Raw genomic sequence first — 20,581 nt, 5'->3', positions numbered from 1 at the left:
GAATCAGCGATGAAGGTTGTAATTCACTGAGTTACGTATTCAGTTTCTTTATTGGGAAGAAAGGGGTTGGAGAGACGAATCAGCTTGCCTATCATATTAGGAAGGAGAGAGATTGAAAGGGGACTCCTGCAATAATAGTAACAGTTCTCCGAAAACTTCAAAGTGTAACTTGTGATTAATTCTGGAAAATGGCAGTGACTAACCTGTATAGCCAGGTTAAATGCGGCTGAAATTGAAACATTATTTCAGAAATATGATCATCTTCTTTTTAATGACCCCATAATCCCTTGCGAGGTGGAGTCTGGGCAACTGGATGGGGCTGAGTGTTTACTGGCCGGGTGCCCTTCCTGTTGCCAGTACAGAGTTTTCTTCAGCACATCTAGTCTCATTGTGCCCAGGGAGAGAGAGAGAGAGAGAGTTCTGCCTCTACCTAGGATCGAACTCACAGCCTCCTGATTGTGAGCCGAGAGCTCCACCTCTAGGCCACCGAACCACTATTTCAGGAATACGATGATTCCCTCATAATACCCTTTTCATTAGAAGTGCAGAGTTGTCCATTTATTAATGAATGTATGTCCGTTGCAGTGGGATATAGTGGTGGTACTGAAATCACTGACTGGTATACTTTCAATTCTCCTAAAACCGTGTTGGCGAACCTATGGCACGCATGCCGGAAGTAGCACGCAGAGCCATTTCCCCCGGCACGCGAAAGGTCGCCTAGAAGAGCCCCACTGTGCACGCGCATGCCACCGCCTGACAGCTGATTGTCGGGTATCTGGCATGCATGCGCAAGGGGCGGGGGAATGCACGGGAGATGTGTGCACATGCATAGAGATGTGCGGCGCGCAAGGGGGGATCGCGCACACATGCGCAGAGATGCGTGGCACTCGGGGGATCGTGCACATGCATAGGGGGCATGGGAGGGGCCCAGCACACATTGCCTTGGCATGCGAGGCAATTATCAGCACGGGAGCCAGAAAAGGTTGGCCACCACTGTCCTAACACGTAAATGGTTTGGGTTGATCCAAAGTTATTCTAACCAACCTATATCGCACATAACCCAATGAAGCTCTATTCTGAATGAAAGGTTTAAAAACAAACAAATCTCAAGTTGCTCTTGACTTGACATCAGGGGTCCCCAAACCCCACACAACGGGGCCACACAAGAAGCTGGCCGGTGGCGGTGCACACGCAGCTTGACTTGCGTGAATGGCGGGCTGGCACACAGCGCGCAGCTCAACTAGTGTGAGCAGCAGGCCAGTTACCCTCTGCCCCGCTGACCGGGGCACCAAGCCGTAAACATTGGGGACCAGTGCTTTAGGTGATTTCATAGTCCTGTCCACCCAGTTTTCGCGGCAGCTAGATAGAAGCATTGCCGTCTCCCATCATGTTTTATTTTTGGCATCCCAGAGTTTTGATGGTCTTCCAACTAAATAATTCATCAGGCCTGACCTTGTTTGAGTTTCTTGAAGATCAGCCTTTCTCATCCTGTTGGTTCTAATGGATCTTGGCGCTAAGAAGGCTGGATTTTGTTCCTTGTACTTCCTAAACTTGCAGAAAATGTGTCAAGGCTGGCCAAACTTAGCTGGATTTGTAGAGACAGTGCTAGATAAAATATTGATTTAGTATTTAGTGCTAACTAACTATACTGACTTTTTCATGCTAACTAGCTATACTACCATTTAGCATATTACTGAATAAAATTAAGAGTCTTGTTTAGAAAACTATGTTGGGAAACAATAGCCTTTAAGTCATCGCCCCGCCCCTCCGAAATAGCTTCTGTGCATATTAGATTTAATATCTAGAATAATAATCCATTATGTACCTGGATATAAGTCATGCATGTGCGTGTGCATGTATGCATATTTATATTATTTATATTTACATTTATATATAAAGAGTTTTGTTACAATATAATCTTTAAATGTAAATATAAACTGTTTATAGTCAGAAAAAATTAATAGGTAGGTACCACCTGAACTCAATTAGAATAGAGCTGGAAGGGACCTTCAAGGTCTTCCAGTCCAGCCCCTTGATCAAGCAGGAGACCCCATACTATTTCAGACAAGTGACTGTTCAATCTCTTCTTGAAAACCTCCAGTGATGAAGCACTCACAACTTCTGGTGGCAAGCAGTTCCACTGGTTAATTGTCCTCACTGTTAGCAAGTTTCTCCTTAATTCCAGGTTGCTTCTCTCCTTGATTAGTTTCCATCCATTGTTTCTTGTCCTGCCCTCAGGGGCTTTGAAAAATAAGTTGACACCCCCCACCCTTCTTTGTGGCAACCTCTCAAATACTGGAATCCTGCTGTCATGTCCTCCCTAGTCCTTTGCACGTACTTACTGATGCTCTAGCCTTTCTTGTTCCACACCACTTTCATCTCTGTCTTCTTGTAAATCTCCAAAACATTCGCCGAAACGGAGTATTAATGGAGCTTCAAAATAGACTGGAAGACATACTACTGTGCCTGGGAATGTTTTCCCTGGTAATCATTCAGTCCTACATTTATTTCATTCTGTGGTTTGGTTTGGTTTTTTAACTTTTTTATTTTAACTTATAGAGACCAAACGAAAGGCTTAGCACCCAGTCTGAAAAACCAAGGGAAGAAATGGCAACGTTGGATGAAACCCCGGTTAGTATTCTGTGTTTTTAATTGTAGATGGTATTGTACTGTATGACTGTAACTTGGTTGCTTGTATCCTTACGATTTATCTTGACTGTTTCCTAGTATGATTTGATTGCTTATTGTACCCTATGACTATCATTAAGTGTTGCACCTGATGATTCTTAACTCTTGACGAATGTTGTTTTTCTATTATGTACACTGAGAGCATTTGCAGCAAGACAAATTCCTTGTGTGTCTAATCACACTTGTGCAATAAAGAATTCATTATTTGTTCATTCATTATTAAATCAGGTACGCCTCAAAACAAAGACTTTTATTATCAGAATTATTGGCCCAAAATATTTAGGAAGAGACTCTTGCAAGAAGCATCCTAACTGCCTTGGCAAAAGATTACAGGAGACCAAAACATCATCTATTCTTATATAATATGCCACGTGCAAGAACGTGGACTAATTCATCTAGGCATTCATCCATACATTCAATAACCTATGCCACATAATGTTCTGCCTCTGAATATCTTATGTGTAAGAACACCTTTCACTTTCATACGATGTAATTTCTGTGTGTGTGTGTGTGATTCTCATGTAGGCACAGCAGGTTGCTTCTTCACTTTCCGTGCAAGAGACGAGCGATTGCAAGTTTGAGGTGGGAGATCTTGTCTGGTCCAAAGTGGGGACGTATCCTTGGTGGCCCTGTATGGTTTCAAGAGATCCTCAACTGGAAGTTCATACTAAAATTAACACGAGAGGTCAGTGAAGAAAAATGTTTGAGCTGTTATTTCAGAAACTATCCAAAGAGCTAAGTTGACTGACTCTTCTATTATTATTCATACTTCAAAATGAGCAGATTAGATCAAGATTCCGATTAAATTAAAGTCAAGAGGTAGCAGTAGCACCTAGACTTATATACCACTTTACAGTGCTTTACAGCCCTCTCTAAGCGGTTTACAGAGCCAGCCTCTTGCCCCCCCAACAATTTGGGTCCTCATTTGACCCATCTGGGAAGGATGGAAGGCCGAGTCAACCTTGAGCCTGGTGATATTCAATCTGCCAAATTGCAGGCAGCCGGCAGTCAGCAGAAGTAGCTGCAGTACTGCACTCTAACCACTTCGCCACCGTGGCTTATGATATAGACAGTCTACAACAATAGCACTTGGGGTTCCTTGCATTCTTTTTTTTTTTCATATATATATATACACCAGCATACATCTGCATACTGACACCTGATGAAGTTTTAAAGGTCACAATTGAAGTGATTAATGTTTTTGCATTTCTATTTTTATTGTTATTATTTTTGTTAAAAGGGGAATGTTTACAGTTTGCCTGTGTACTTCACGCAGGTATGAGAGTATACTTCCCTGAATGAAAAATTTGTGTGGTGGAATTTCTTAGCCAAATGTTTTCTTTACATTCCCCCCGCAATCTTTCTTTCCAGGTGCACGAGAATATCATGTTCAATTCTTTAGCAACCAGCCTGAAAGGGCTTGGGTACATGAAAAGCGGGTACGAGAATATAAAGGACGTAAACAGTATGATCAGCTGGTGGCAGAGGCTGCTAAGCAGGCCAACCATTCTGAGAAACAAAAGGTATGTACAATCTGAAAGGATAGCTTATTTTAGCAGAAAGCAACAGAACAGCTGTGCCCACAAGCCCAGATATTTTTAAATTTTATTTATTATTACATTTGTTTGCCACCCATCTCAATGCAATTGGATTCTGGGCAGCTTACAACATCAAATAAAACTATACGCTTAACATGATTAAACAAACCTACCTATATCTCTTTGAGTTATAACCTGCATTTTTATTGTGATTTTATTATGATTTTATACCTACAGACATGTTTAAAATCATAACAAAATCACAATAAAAAGTACAGGTTATAACTCAAAGAGATATAGGTGGGTTTGTGTGTTTATATAGAAACTTACCAGTCAAGGTAACAAATTACTGTTTGGATTTGCAAACAGACAGATAATGCAAACAGCTCTTAAGGTAAAAAAAACAGACAGGACCTTGTGTGATAATAGTCTTAGCCCTGCAACACTTCTGCGTAAACACATAGGATTTTCTGCATCAGCAGCATAGACTAAACATAGGAGCCTCACAAAATTATCTGTATTATTATTTTGAGAGTTTTAGCTGAAAAACCCCAAAGCAATCTAGTATTTGAAAATGTTTGAACCCTTGGAAAATATGATGGGAGGAAGAGCTAAGATGTTTTTCTGTTCTCTTACCATGGCATCCCATGAAGCCTCCTTCTAGATAAGTTGGGATCTAATCTGCAAGAAAAAGTTTCAGATAAACAGTAATTATTGTCTTTATATTTGTGACCTCGCTCTTCTGGAAGGTACAAAAAATCTACAGTGTTTGCTGTTTTGCTTAGTATTAATTTTTCAGGAATGCGTTCAGACTACAGCAGTAGACATTTGATAAATAAAGAAGTAGTTAATTGAATTTTTAAGGCAAGTGTGCTAAAGCCAGTGTTATCTAGTGGTTAAAGAACTAGATGAGAAGTGAGCAAACCCAAATTCTAATCCTGCAGTTGGCACAGAAACTGGCTGGGTGACCTTAGGACAACTCCGGCTCATCTTACAGTGATGAGCCAGCCGAAAAACTAAAACTTCTTGTCACATCTTAGCTTAATAGCGTCTGTATTTTGGGTTGCTTTATCTCAGTTTATAGTGACTTACATATGCATCCGAGCAGTATCATACTGTTGCTATGTGAATTGAAGAAGCACAGCACATGGCAGATCAATCCTGCAACTAAGCTAGGATGCTATCAATAAGAGCAGAAACATATTAGTATGTATTATTAATATGTTGTTCTGGCTAACAGCATAGCAACACTTCTACATAAATATAGTAAAACCCTCTAGAATAGTTTGTAAAATTCTGGCTGCCACAGAAAAGTCAGAAAATCAGTGTTGTAGAAATAGAAATATGATGCATGATTGTTGCAGTTTGCCCCTTCTTACAGCAGAGATGGCTAAGGGATGATGTGATATAGATGTATAACATCATGGCTGGTGCTGAAAAATATGTCATCCATGGGCTTTGAACACAGGACGATTCAGGGACAGAGACAAGCCTTTACTTAATTCATAGTTCAAATGTGGACTTTAGCCATCAGACGTGGTAAAGGGTACCAGTGAAGATTAGGCAGATCTGTGCTGTCAGTGTCCACTTTTCCCATTGTTGGAAAATGTATACGTGTGAAATAGAATGCTGGGTTAGATCCTTTGGCTTTTATTATGAGCTTATTGAAAAGTACTTGCTTGAATCTGGAGCAGAAGTAAACAGCTCGTAGCTTCTGTCGAACACGTAGAATCCTGCTGCTGTAATTTGAAAGCCATTTATTGAGAAAAATGATGGCGTATCCTCTATGGGAAAATTATAGTCAGATTTTGATAGGCTTAACATTTTTAAAAAATACAACACGTCTTGTACCCTATGACTGTCATTAAGTGTTGTATCTTATGATTCTTGATGAATGTATCTTTTCTTTTATGTCCACCGAGTGTATTCGCACCAAGACAAGTTGCTTGTGTGTCCAACCACACTTGGCCAATAAAGAATTCTATTCTATTCTATTCTATTCTATTCTATTCTATTCTATTCTATAGTGTGAAGAATAATGTTGAAGGCCAAAAATAAATTTTGTTTGAAAATTTAGGCTACTTACATTCATCAACACTGCTGATTATACTTCTCTTAAACAATAGGTCTCTATAATAGTTGTTCAAGTCTACTGTAGTTACTATCGAAGATGAATTATGCAATTGCCCAGATCATTTGAATTGTTCAGTACTATAAGGAAGCACCTCAGGTAGCCTTAGCGCTTTGTGCCAGCTACGGTTAGCTTGTAAAACATTTTGAATTCTGCTGATCCTTTTTTGTTAACTGTTTGCCTCTTTTTTTCCCTCCATGAAGTCAGTCCGACTGCGTTGATAGTCAGGAGAACTTCAGAATCTGTAGCATGGTCAGAAATTATGAAGAGAGGGATACTTTAAATAAGAATCTGCTTTAACCTGACATTACTAACTCAATCATTTTGCTGCAACCATCTGACAGGGCCGTCTCTCTCTGGAAATACTTTGACATGGCAACTGAAGCTAAGCCTGTTTTCATTTGGGCACAGTTTGTAAGTAGGGGCTGAATGAATGGCACGTCTTTTCTTTCTCTCTCTCTCCTAAGATTCGCAAACCGAGGCCGCAGAGAGAACGGGCACAGTGGGATATTGGCATTGCCCACGCTGAGAAAGCGCTAAAAATGAGTCTGGAAGAGCGGATAGAGCAGTACACCTTCATCTACGTAGACAAAGAGCCAGAAGAGGTGTCCTCGAAAGCCAAACGGATTGTCATGCCTAAGATTGAGGCTAAAAAGATCCGCAAAATCAAATCACCGCCAAATTCTCCGCCAGAACAGACCAATGATGTTTTGGCCGCACCATCTCCGCCCAAAACGGAGGTCCGGAGGTATAGCCAGAGGAGACAGTGCAGTGCAGATGAAGAATCTCCTCCTGTGAAAATTCAGTGGAAAACTGCTGCGGCCAGAAAATCTCTCCCAGCGTCAATAACCATGCACAAAGGAACGCTGGACCTTCAAAAATGTAACATGTCTCCAGTTGTTAAAATTGAACAAGTTTTTGCTCTTCAGAATGCAGCTGGGAATGGAAAGTTCATTGATCAGTTTGTTTACTCCGCCAAGGTAAAGAAACACAAAAACTCTCTTATTCTATCTATATAAAAGCGAAAGACCCCTCACGCATCTTCACAAAATCTCTAGAACCGTAAAGCCTACAAACTTGAAATTGGGCATGTATGTCCCTCTTGGCTTCTAGGTGCTCACTAAGAAAGGATTTTTCAAAATGACCATCAGAGCATTCGTATTTCCTATATTATTATTATTAACACGCTCTGATGGTAAGGGGTTCTACTCCCCCTCCCCACCTGAAAAGAAATCTGTTCCAAATGCAAAACACAAGCAGAGGAGAGGAGTTTCAGTTTCAGTTTTAGTTTCACAACAGCAAGCAGCTTTAGTACAGAACAGTTGAGCTAAGCCACGTCGAGGCTCCTTGCTGTCTCCTTGCTCACACAGCAAATACTCATTCAGTTTCCAAAGAGCCCTCAACTCTCTCACACACTGACAGGATGCTAGCCAGATGAATACCAATGGATGCTGGTAGGCAGAGGCAGAATTCCCCCCCCCCCATTATTTTCCTCCCCAAAAACTAAGCCTGACCACATAGTCTCATAGCAAAGCATGGGTATCAAGCTAGTAAAGAATATTTGTGCAAACCAGTATTAAAGATTTTACATTGCAGTCCTCCTAAGAACTACTTGGAAGTAAGTCCGACTGAGTTCAGAATAATTTACTGTGAGGTTAACGGCTTCCTTATGCGCTTTAAGATTGCAAGCAGTATAAAATATTGGTGTGAATTGGTTTGACCTTAAAATGTCAAGAATAGCAATCATTCGTCCTATATTTAGGGTGCTTACTTCCAGGAGAAATAATGTCATGTGAAATTGGCCAGTGTTCTGTGTCAGTTATTAGATCGCATCCAGAGATGTCCCTGCACCCTCTTCAATTATTTTTCAGATACCATAATTCTCTGCTTTTGAGTAAATATGTGTGGACAGCTATCCACTGGGGAAAAAAAATGTGATAATTAGAGCGGAATTGTCAACCTACCATCTTTGACAAATCCGCTAACGTATTCCTATTTCAAAAGAGTAATTTGGAAAAGCAGGAGAATTTTAAGATTCCCTCCTTTAATATTAAATCACAACCATTATGCTTAAATTCACCTGTTCTGCTGTTTCATGAGACCATAAGTTTTCTCGGGTGGTCCCTGTTGCATACATGCACGTTCATGGAACTAATCTAGCTACTATCACTGCTGGCTTTTTTGCAAACAAAAATAAAAAAACCCGATTTCCCGTAATGGCTTATACTTTTGAGGTGGTTGGAGTGCTCCCCCTTCTTTCCCAGTCTCAGGTTTATGGGTTCGTTCACTCTGTGCCCAGGCCGGAATCCTTTGGTTCATTTGCACTTAACATCTACGGAGATTCTCAGTTATCCAGATCATGATTGTCCCAAACACGCTTCTTCGAGAGGTGACTGCACTTCGTTTTTCCTTGAAGTCATTTTGCTTCTCATCCAAGAAGCTTCTTCAGCTCTGACTGAACGGTGGAGAAGGGAAGGATTTATATTCCTGGCAGTCATCTGGTCATTAGCATTCTCCACCATTTAGTCAGAAGCAAACAAGCTTCTTGGATGAGAAGCGAAACATCTTCAAAGAAAAATAGAAGTCCGGGTGCCTTTTGAAAAAGCACCTTTGGGATTTGCATTGAACAGTCTTTTATTTATTTTTCATCCTCCGTGTCATCATCTTTGTTTTATGTCCTTGTTTCTATTACTTCTGTTTTTTTTAATCTCAGTATTCCAAGTTCTAGAACAGTCACGAAATTTCAGACAAGGACGCTGGGCAAGGAGATGGCTCATAATGTAGTAGCATTGTAACAGCAGCACTGTTTGGAAGGGAGGGGAGAACTGCTTGCAATCCAAAAATGCAAGGAGAAGGTCTTGACCAGGTCAACCACAAGGCCCACGACCCAGATCCGGCCCACGGGGTGCTTAAATCCGGCTCGCAGGGCCAGCCTGGAAGTAGCAAAGGACCAGCCCGCGGTGCCTCTGCTAGCAAAAACAGGGCACGGGGGAGGCACACACAGCCTCCCCATGCCCAGTTTTCAGCCTGGGCGGCATCCTGCAGCACTCTGATGGCCAAAATGGGGTACGGGGGCCACACGCGGCCTCCCTCCACTCCGCTTTGGCCAGCAGGAGGCATCCATCCCATCTCCCCGCTCCGCCAGCCTGTGGAGAAGAACTACAATGCTGATCCAGCCCGCGAAGAAATCCAGTTTGATACCCCTGGTCTTGACCATTTCTTTTTCAAGGTTGTTCTCCACCTTAAGAATCTCCTCTCTATGAGCTAGTCAGGAGTGTTCTCACATTTTGTGGATGTCCTTGTTTTATGCAGACCCTTCTGAATGTGTGTGTGTGTGTGTGTGTGTATGCGTTACTGTGCTAAATATTTGAAAAATGTATTTCTTATGGAGACCCTAATTGAGAAATACTCAAAGCTCCTTCTTTTCATTTGTAATAGGGCATAGGAAACAAACCAGAGATAATCATCAAAGGGCATGACAAAGTCACTTCCGTCTCCATCCCGCGAACCGAGAGAGCCTCGTCACAAAGTGCACCCTCTCCAGAAACGTCTTCTGGGTTGGCAAGTAGGTAAAGTTTGTGGCTCCTGGTTTAAGGCCAAATGAATCAGATCTTTTCCAAGGGTAAAATATTAGGTGAAAAACCAAAGCAAAGGGCTCCAAACTGACCTTCGGTGATTGCTAAGCTGGTTGATATGAGCTAGAAGACCATCAGAGAACCCAGAGGCAAAGGATAGACTGAAACAGGCCTTGGCCAACCAATTCTCTACAGTGGTCCATGCAGTTATTGGTAGTTGAGCTGGACTACCCTGTTTCCCCCAAAATATGACCTACCCTGAAAGTAAGTTCTAGCTTGATTTTTTACATGTGCTCCCAATATAAGCCCTACCCCCCAAAATAAGCCCTAATTAAGATCCCACCCCACCAGAGTGGACAGGTAAAAATTAAGCTAGGGTGGGAATAGGGGGGTGGAGCTGTCCTACTACTTACTTTTGAACAGTTGTAGCCGGACCTCACACACCCCGACACCTACCTTTCGGCCTTTCGCGCCGCAAGGCGGAGGCTTTGAAGCTGATGATACAAAGCCTGGCGACCAGGCTTCCCAAAGCCGCGCCGCGAAGAAAATACCCCCCCCCCCCCCCTTCTGAGGCCTGACAGCGAAAAGGAGGCGAAACACCCCCCAAAGGAGAATAGCAGTGGAGACACCCAAGACTCGCCTTTGGTGAGGGGGGAAATATAAACGCCCCTGAAACCGTAGAATGGGCCTTGCCTTTGAGAGGACCACAAGGAGCACGACCGCAGTTGAGCCTTTGCTCAACGTGAGACCATAGTCCTTTGTAGTAGCAGGTTTCCAGGAATGCTGCTATAAGCATTGACTGCATTACAGGAAAACGATGAAATATCACACGGCACCTAAACTAAGGGCCTCCAAACTTGTGAGAAGTTTAAGATTTGTGGACTTCAACTCCCAGAATTCCTGAGTTAACCTGACTGGAGGAGGAATTCTGGGAGTTGAAGTCCACAAGTCTTAAAGCTGCCCAGTTTGAAGACCCCTGCCTTAAACTATCGTCTTTATTACACTGTGAGCTTTTGTTCAAAGTGCGATTTGATGAATGGTTTCCACCCTGACCACAAAAAAAACCCCACCTTGAACAATAATAGATTTCCTCCTCCCTTTTGAGGTAGGTAAATTTTCAGATATCCAGAGGCTCCTTTATTTTATTTTTTTTGGTGCTTCTTCATTTAGAACTACAGCTGTTGAAACATAAAGGAAAGCAGCAATTAGGAAAAATCCCTACTAAAAACAGCCTGATGGCGATTGTCTCTTGTATTTTGATTATTGGTTGATAATCGGCCCCCGCTATTCTTAATACTAAGAATGTAAGTCAGTCCTTAAATACACAGGAAAATTGCAGTTCATTGTATCCGACAGTCTCCTGCAGGGAAAACTACAGGTGGTCCTTGACTCGCAACCATTTGTTCAGCGACCGTTTGAAGTTACAACGGCGCTGGAAGAAAAACATTTTTTTTTTCACACTTGCGACTGTTCCAGCGCCACGTGATCAAAATTCGGCCACTTGGAAACTGGCTCACATTTATGACTGTTGCTGTGTCCTGAGGATCACGCGATTCCCCCCGTTTTGCGACCTTCTGTCAAGCCAAGTCAATGGAGGAAGCCAGATTTGCTTAACAACCGGGGTATGAATTTAAGAACTGTGGCGATTCACTTAACAACTGTGGCAAGAAAGGTCGTAAAAGTGGGACAAAGCTCACTTAAGAAATGTCTCACTTAGCAACTGAAATTTTGGCCTCAATTGTGGCTGTAAGTCAAGGACTACCTGTATCAGCAGTGTTTCTGAAAGCTGCTGCGTATCTGTGATGACCCAGGGTCTGGCACAAAGGCAACACAGTCCAATATGCAACAAGAGTCCCTTTATTATCTCCAACTTTGCCCCCAATGTCCAGGTTACCTTTAGCTGGAGAAAAACTCTCCCAGGAACAGCCTTTAACTGTAGAAAATTCAACCCAAAACAGGGTACATACAAACTGTAACTAAAAATCCAAACAAACCAAGCTGAAGTAATTGACAGGACAGGAAAAGGAATTTCGGACTTGAAAGCACAGCAAAACACACACAGTTGGGAAGATGCCAGGAACACAGATAAGCCACAACGATATCAGTTAAATTCACATTTGCTCCCAACAACTTGCTGTGCGCAGCTTCCTCTTTTATAAACTGTGTTCCCAGCTGCACCTAATGAAGGGAATCAGGGCCCTTTCCTCCCCCGTAAGCCATGCAACTCACGTTGCTCCCTTCTCCGTTCCTCCCTGCTGTGTGCCCTAAAATGAAGAGGGGATGGGCCTGGGTCTTCCTCCGAATTCCCTCTCCCTTGTTCTCCCGCTTCCCTGCTCTGCCCAGCCAGCCTTTGCCCTTCCCCAGTTTCTTCCACAGCCAATAGAGCCACACTCCCACTTTCTGTTAACTGTTCAGCCTCCCCCTCCGAGTCAAATTCTGACAATATCCATCCATCCAGAGGAGATGGACATTGCCTGTTCCTCCAATAACAGATGGACTAATGGAAGAAGCAATGGTGGGCCTACCATGGGAAGAGTTTCCTCAAAGTCCCTTGTAGTCACCTGTTGCATCTTTCCTCTCTCTTTCCTTTTAAATGAATGAATCTAGTCTTTATCTCAAATTTTAGATGAGAAAGTCTCATCTGAAGATTATTCATCGGCAAGCTAGAATTTTCTTAGATGAACAGGGGGTGCTTCAGGGGATTCAGCTGCATTCTGAAGATACTTCTAGTCATTCATGCAAGGAGACGGGGGGGGATGACAATTAACTGGGTGTCTCTTTTGTGACACTGTTTTTTGGAGGGTGGGAGGAAGAAACCTTTGATGTGTACCAGGAGCGGGTTAGGAGTGTTGACCACGTTCTGTTGTTGTGGTGTTTGGAATGAAATAATTAATCAATTTGCAAGGTATAATTCTCATGAATTGTCACCATCTTGTGGTCCACACATTTAACGTGGTGTAGGAGGCATATTCTTTTAGAAGAAAGAATTGTGGCTGCATTAAGTAGCACCCTCCGGCTTCCTTCCTAGATCCAGTCTTTTTTTTGTCCCCCTGCCTTCATAATAGATGGGATGGACCACTATCTGAGGAATAGGTTTAAGGAGAATTTGCAGGTTAGGAAATTCTCCAGTCGATAAGAATCCCCTAAAGCAGCAGCGCCCAATCTTTGGAGCACCAGGGACCAGTGCCATGGAGCGAGGTTTTTCCGCGGACTGGAGGGGGCGTGATTTCTCATGCTGCCTGTATCCTGCACATGGGACTTCGCTTGTTCACACAGTCCAGTTTCTAGCATCCCGTAGCCCGGTGCCAGTCCATAGACCGGAGGTTGGGGAACCCCTGCCCTAAAGGATCCTCATGTTCTCTATGAAAATCTGCACCCCGTGTTGTGTGAAGTAGGTATTTGGCCTGAGGTACATTAGAGGCGTACATTTTAGGGAGTTTGAACTCTTGATTTTCCTGATGCTGGAAATGAATATAGCATATAGCAGGGGTCACCAACCTTTTGGACCTCAGGGACCACCAAACTCATAATTTTAAATCCCGCAGACCAGAGACCCTGGGAAAATCCCCCCAAAAGACTGCAGGAAAATCCCCCACTCTGTTTTCCTACCGATCAATCATTTATTATTTGGGATTGCAGGATACCGTCTCCAGCTCTGTTCTCGGAGAGAGAGAGAGAGAGACTTTTGGCTTCATGCAAGGAAAGCAGCAGAAGTCTTTCTTTCTCTCCCCCAAACTCTGCCAGAAATGAATCTTTTGTGAGACTTGTTGCTCTGGTGCAGCCTCTTGGAGCAGGATGGTCCCAAAGACTACATGGTCCCAAAGACTTATTTCTGTTGGAGTTTGGGGAAGAGAAAGAAAGACTTTTGCTGCTTTCCTTGCATGTAGACGAAAGCAGAAGAAGAAGCGAAAAGAAGCCGCCTGGTGGCTAGACGAGGCGCGTGAGGCAAATTCCCCCCCTCCGCCCTTTCCACCCTCCCCTCACAACCTCGTGTTGTTCGCAATGCAAGTGACGCAAGCCTTGTGTTCCCACGGGCCCTGTGGGCGGCACAGCCTTGTGTTCCCGCACAGCCTGGATTCATTGCTTTGGAGGGTGACATTTCTCTGCAGACCGCCAAAATTTTCTCACAGACCACCAGTGGTTCCTAGCCCACTGGTTGGCGACCACTGGCATATAGCACGCCCTTTGATTTCCCGCCAAGTTTTTAAGATAAGTTAGATGCTAAGAACTGTGTAAGAACATTTAGAACAGTGGGTTGACGGTTGAGATAACCCGAAGCTGGACAGGCAGTTAGTTTTCAGATGAAATTAAGAACCTATGAACATCCTTTGACGGTATAGAGTTGGTTTGGAAAGTTAGCCCCCTCACCCCCCCTCCTAATAATTTGCATTCTAGAACTCCCCTTTATCTTCGTATTAAAGCTGGTCTTTTCCCGAACTCAGGACTCTGCCTGAAGCACTGAGATGTATTGCCTGCAGCCAGAACGACAGCTGGCAGATTAAAGTCTATGCCCTCAAGAAGAATATAGAGAAATCAGGACTTTGCTATTGAACGCCATCCCTCATTGAGGAAAGAGACAGAGACTCCTGTAATGGAAACCATTCTCTTCCCCTCAGGTTCTGTAGAAAAGAAGCAACAGCGGAGATCAATACGAACTCGCTCAGAGTCTGAGAAATCCACTGAGGTTGTGCCAAAGAAGAAGATCAAAAAGGAGCAGGTTGGCTTCCTCCATGTAGAGAGTTAAAAAAAATATATATATCGTATTCAATACCTGTTGTCACTTTTTTTTTTTATATCGATACCTTTTTATTTAAACGCCACCTACCCTCTCTATTTCCCCCGACCCCCCAACGTTTTTATTTTATTTTCGGCAGACGGGGGGCGGGAATTCCCCTTCTTGAGATCCCACCTTTTAATCAACTCTGCTGGTCAACTAATTTTCCACTGACAGCATCCTTCATACTTTGGAGACCCGAGAAAATAGAGCTGCTCACGGATGTGATATTTGTTTCTTGTTACGAGCTGTGTGGTTTTTATTTTGTTTTTTTTAATGTTTCGGTCAGGTCCCTGGATTGTGCTCTACTTTGTTCGCATCTTAGGATAGCCGTTGGGAGTATATTGAGGATGACACTTGTGGTTTTGTTTCTGTTGTCTTTTTTTTTCCCCCACCTTTCCAAGAAAGTAGGATGGATTAGACCAGGGGTCCCCCAAACTTGGCAACTTTTAAGACTTGTGGACTTCAGCTCCCAGAATTCTCCAGCCAGCAGAGCTTTAAAGTCCACAAGTCTTAAAAGTTGCCAAGTTTGGAGACCCCTGGTTTAAGGCGATGTTTCTCAGCCTTGCCAGCTTTAAGAGTGTCGACTTCAAATTCTAAGCTGGCTGGGGAATTCTGGGAGTTGAAGTCCACAAGTCTTAACGTTGCCAAGTTTGGAGGCCTCTGGTTTAAGGCAATGTTTCTCAGCCTTGCCAGCTTTAAGAGTGTCGACTTCAAATTCTAAGCTGGCTGGGGAATTCTGGGAGTCGAAGTCCGCCTATCTTAAAACATGCTGGCTGGGGAATTCTGGGAGTTGAAGTCCACAAGTCTTAACGTTGCCAAGTTTGGGGACCTCTGGATTAGACCCTTTTGAAAGGGAGGGTGGGTTTCTAAGCATGGTCTTTGCTTGAAGGCCAAACGCCTTCATGCTGACAGCAAGCAGGAAGGAACATAATTCTGGGTTTCTATGGAGATTCTCAGTCATTCCGTTCATGGTTGTCCCAAAGGTCCTTTTTTTTTCTTAAGAGGCAACTGGACTTTCTAGTTTTTCTTTTTTCTTGAAAGACATTTCGTTTCTCATCCAAGAAGCTTGGACACAAAGGACCCCTGGTTTGAAAGAGGGGTGAAAGAGGCCTTTAATGTCAAAATTGAACGGCCCTCTCTCAACAGAGTGGGAGGGACAGGACATCACCTCCCTCCAGTCTACAACACAGTCCTTTCAACAGTTCCAGGAAGGCTCCACCCCCATTTGCACCACTCAGGTGACACTGAGGACTCAGATAAGCCTCCAGTGACCTTAATGACCTGCTAAAAGGATGCAAATGACCAGCTGCCTGCAAAGAATATGAGTCCTTCCGTTCCTCACCAAGCTGAAGAAGCTTCTTGGATGAGAAGCGAAACATCTTCAGAAAGTCCAGTTGCCTCTTGAAAGAAAAAAGAAAAAGAGCACACCTTTGGGATAATTCTGGGTTGCCTTTTTCTTGTAAGAAGAACCAACATGTACACAGGGTATTTCTTTTGGGAGATGGGCCTCAGAGGTGTAAATTGCTTTGGGAAACAGCCAATTGCAAGTGAAGAGGGTCTCCAAGTTGCTTCATGGTGCCACTCGGGCTATCTGTGGATTCTCTGCATGTTTCAAGAAAGGTTATTACATTTTGGATTTTCTCAACCATTTGGGTATGCTCCATGTTTTAAATTCAAAGGAAATTTATTTTGGACTATCAAGTACAACACACTTTCCCTAACAGCCCAAATGATTTGAAAAATTTCAAAGACGGCAACTTCTAATAGATGTTACATATGATATTTTTATTTTTATTCCTATTAGTTTTGCTCGCTACGAAGCTAAACATCTTCTGTTTAAAATGCCAGTTCATTATTCCAGCTTTCAACTTTGGTTTTGCTGTCCCAGCAATACTTTTCCTGGGTTGGATTTCCAAAATAGTGACTTTAAAGGAAGAAAATTTCAATGCAGGGTATTTTTTTTTAATATTAAAAAAAAACTCATTCCCCAAGTAATCTTTGCTTGCCTTATACTATGTAACTAATTAAATCGACATAGTATATTGTACTGGTGTTTTCAGGTACAGCATATAGGAAAGCTTAATGATCAGAGAAGCACTGTATTGCATAAGCTTGAATATGTAATATGATCAGAAAGGCATACTGATATTTTAGGATTCAGCAACCGTATTTGTTCATATCAGTGACTTTCCAAATTAATTCTGCATCCTTTCAATTTTAAGATGACAACTGGAATATTAATTTCAAGTGAGAAAGACAAATGTTAATTCTGTTGCAAGTGAGTGATAGCGAAATACAAGTGATTGTCTAGATTTTATATTTGTATATTATCAATTGTATCCTATACAAATCCTTCTATTGTATGTTTTTATCCATTGTACAACGAAATAAAATATTTTTCAAACATTATAGAACAATCCTTCATAAATACTTTGAGATGTGTTTCTTAATCTGCCTATGTAAATTCACCTTACGGAGAACTTTTTTTATTTTATTTTCATTTTCAAATTATGATTTATAGCCTTAAAACCAAAACAAAAACAAAAAAAAGTGCGAGACCTTTTAGCCAAGAAGCTACTTGCCACCACTACCAAATTCACAACTTGGGTGTTCCCCTGCCGAAAACCAACCTCTCTATGTAGGATCCAAGGCACAGAAATGCCCAAAAGCCTGGAAGGGATTCCACAAGGCCACCACCTGCCTATCTCCATGCGCTGTCTCGATGTTGCTTCCAGCTCTATAGAGGCCTGCAGTGCGTTTGCATGGCTTCCTTTCCCCCTTCTGCCTTTGCAGAACTCTATAGAAAGGGGAATCCCATGACCTCAGAAGCTCTGGCTTCAAAACGGGGCCGTAAGTTAAAACGTCATTCGGAACCTGAGCGTCCTGCTTTTCTCTCCTTTCATAGCTAATGTTATTTTTATTTTATTTTATTTCCCCCTTTCCTCTAGCTCAAGGCTTGATAGCTCTCCCTATCCCTAACTCCTTAATTGGTTCTTGGACAATTTTTTTTTAAAAAAAGCCTTCCTGTTACTTCACGCGCACATTGAATGATTTTGAAACAAAGAGAGACCCGTTTTATGTTGTTTAGGGAAGGCAGTCTTAATTAAATCCTCAAAAAGAGAAATATATATTTGGGTTATGGGTGGAGGGTGGGGAAAAAACCCTTAAATGTGATTCCTTATATACTAACTGCTTGCATTGAATTTACATTTCCTCCTTTGTACTAGGGAACAAGAAATGTCTTTACTAACCACCCATTTTCCTGTCTAAACAGGTAGAAACAGCCCCACAAGCAGCAGTGAAGACTGGCTTACAAAAAGGTTGGTGTGGCTTTTATTTCTTGTGGTTTGTCTTGTTTTTCGGTCATTAAAGCTTTTTGACAGACTTGTAAATTAACGTTCTTCGTATGCTGCCAAATAAATGCAGTTTATTGTCACGCTAACCCCTCTGTAACCAGGTTGTGTCAAAAGGCAGTGAAGCAGAATCTCTTGACAAAGCAGGCAAAACGAAAGCACAAACACCCTCTCTTAAATCTCCAGTAAGAATAATTACTGGGGTGAGTTCTTGTTCCTTGGGTGTGGAACAAGTGGTTTTGTGGTATATATTTCATTTCTTCAGAAAGACTTTAGGCATATGGTTCTCCAATTTATGATATCATGTGGAAATATCTCAGGCTGGAAGAGTCAGGACCACACATGGAGCTCCAGTTATTTAATTTATTGCTCATGCCTACACACAAGAATCTAGCCAACCAAAGACCAACACTAAATTGGGCTAGGTAAGAGTCAACTCTAGGAGAAGAGCAGGAGAACAGGAAGGCAGGGTTAAATGTGTCATCAGCTTGGAGTCATTGCGGTGTCACAAGAGACCCAAATCCAGCTTCCCCATAAATTCCATTGACCCTTGTCTAGCACCAAAATTTACTGTTAGTTGACTAGATTCTTATGTAGAAGTAGCAATAATAAACTGTTCCCTGCTTTGAATTCAATGAATGCTTCTGGCTATTTGCACCTGACATCAACGGAATTCAAGAGGTGTTGGACTTAAGACTGTTTATGGCAGAATGGATTTGATTTAAATCAACCTGATTTAAATCATAACTTTTAAAGAGCAACTGTCGTCTCTGCTGTGAAATTGTGTGAATGCATCAATGAAGTGCGTGTTATCTCCGCTTGGATGCATTGAATGAGTTTACCCAAAATGTAAATGTAAAATATTGCAGAATACACACCCTCATGCTACATGACCAAGCTCCATTTCATGCTGAATAAACTTAATTATTAATGTATCTTAAATGGAAAACTATCTTTAGATAGATTGTTATTCCCAAAGCATTTTATTAAAATAAATTTGACAAAAAAAACCCATCCGATTTAAATTTTTTAAAAATCCATTTTCTTAATTTTTAAAAATCACTGATTTTTATCCACCCTGGTTTACGGGAACGTAACAACTCTAGGCTGATTACTCTCTTTATTCCACCCCCAGGTTAGAATGGCTGGGATTTAGGCGTGCTTCAAGTAGTTCTTTAAGAGCCCCACATTTGTCATGCTTCCTGTCCAAGCAGAGGCTAGGATGGGAAGGAGAGGTGTTTCACTTCTGCTTCCTTCCTCCAAATTTCTACCCTCACTGACACCAAGCATTTCTGCTTGCTTCCTCCAAGGCCCTGTAATGTAATGAATACCATTCAGATCTAGGCATAGAAGGATGTTTGATTTCGTGTTAGTTTGATAATGTATATTCGGTGCTAATTGCTTCTGAGATTGTATTTTACGTACGGGGATAAGGTGCTTTAAGTGTTAACAAAATAAAATATCCAAAAACCAACCACAGATCAGTGTCTGCCTGACTCTTCATCCTTTTTTAAAAAAAATGCTATAAAAACAACTTTATCGTTAAGCAATATGGTTTCAATTTTGACTTTTCACTCTGTTTTTGAAACAGTTCATCCCAATGCATTCTTAATTGTGTGATTGCTTTTAGTTTTTATATTGCAAGCTGCCTTGGGAGAATTTTAATTTGTGAGATAAGGTATAAATGAGCAGAAGTTATACTGTGTATTCCCTATCCAAAAGTTGCAATTGGAAAAGCCCTGCTTTTAAAATCATAGATTAGCTTACTGTTCCCCCCCGCCCCCCAAAAGTGGAAGAGTTGTGAATTTGAAAAGCTTTTAAATCAAGTGTGCAATTTGGCTAGTTTTCTTGGCATTGTTCTCAATTTGCCTTTCAGTAGCTTTCATATTTGAGAGGTCTTTTAGGATTAATTCCAGTGTGTTGTGTTAAGGTGCCAGTGAGATTTCCGATTCTTGTAAACCTCTAAAGAAAAGAAGTCGTGCCTCCACAGATGTAGAATTGGCTAACTCTGCTTACAGAGATACCTCCGATTCTGATTCAAGAGGACTTAATGATTTACAGGTATTTATTCGGCCTTGAATAAAACTGAAACTGACAAATAATGTGGTAAATCCATTTCGCAGATTGTTTTATGATTAAAACCTTGGGAGCGAGATGTTTGTGGCTGCTAATCTTCTTTGAATATGTTTTGTTTGCAAACAATGTACAAAAACACCCCCTTTTAACAACAAACAGACTTTTGACAACAGGCGAGTATAAACAACTGCGACTTAAATGCAGATAGGTTACGTTTCTGCTCCTTCCTTAAGGTCTATTGAATTCTGTATTCTGAGTGTTATTGTTTTCTCCGCATTGGAAAAGGAAAATATCGAAAAAAAGTGGAATTACATAAAACGCTGCTGCAGTCAAGGCTGTGAGCAAAACATGAACACTATAGCTTTTAAACAAACTAAATGGGAAGTGTTGGCCCAGAACACTTCAGTAGAACAGTTAAGCCATCACGGTTAGCATTGGCTTGA

General features: G+C 42.0%; 1 protein-coding gene across 4 annotated transcripts in view; it reads left to right on the top strand.

The window, feature by feature from the left end:
- The window catches only part of NSD3 (nuclear receptor binding SET domain protein 3), a 115,908-nt gene that overhangs the window by 43,126 nt on the left and 52,201 nt on the right, over positions 1–20,581 (top strand). For all 4 annotated transcript variants that reach the window (XM_026714982.2, XM_087938636.1, XM_087938637.1 and 1 more), the window contains exons 3-10: positions 2,560–2,631; positions 3,214–3,373; positions 4,060–4,211; positions 6,825–7,337; positions 9,796–9,922; positions 14,549–14,649; positions 17,984–18,029; positions 19,993–20,123. In XM_026714982.2, the coding sequence (XP_026570767.2) occupies positions 2,560–2,631; positions 3,214–3,373; positions 4,060–4,211; positions 6,825–7,337; positions 9,796–9,922; positions 14,549–14,649; positions 17,984–18,029; positions 19,993–20,123 (1,302 nt within the window). The remainder of the gene's footprint in view (positions 1–2,559; positions 2,632–3,213; positions 3,374–4,059; positions 4,212–6,824; positions 7,338–9,795; positions 9,923–14,548; positions 14,650–17,983; positions 18,030–19,992; positions 20,124–20,581) is intronic.

Source organism: Pseudonaja textilis, chromosome 9 (genome assembly GCF_049901715.1).
Source record: "Pseudonaja textilis isolate UNSWEBS1 chromosome 9, rPseTex1.2, whole genome shotgun sequence".
NCBI lineage: Eukaryota > Metazoa > Chordata > Lepidosauria > Squamata > Elapidae > Pseudonaja > Pseudonaja textilis.
This window is presented reverse-complemented; position numbering and strand designations above follow the sequence as displayed.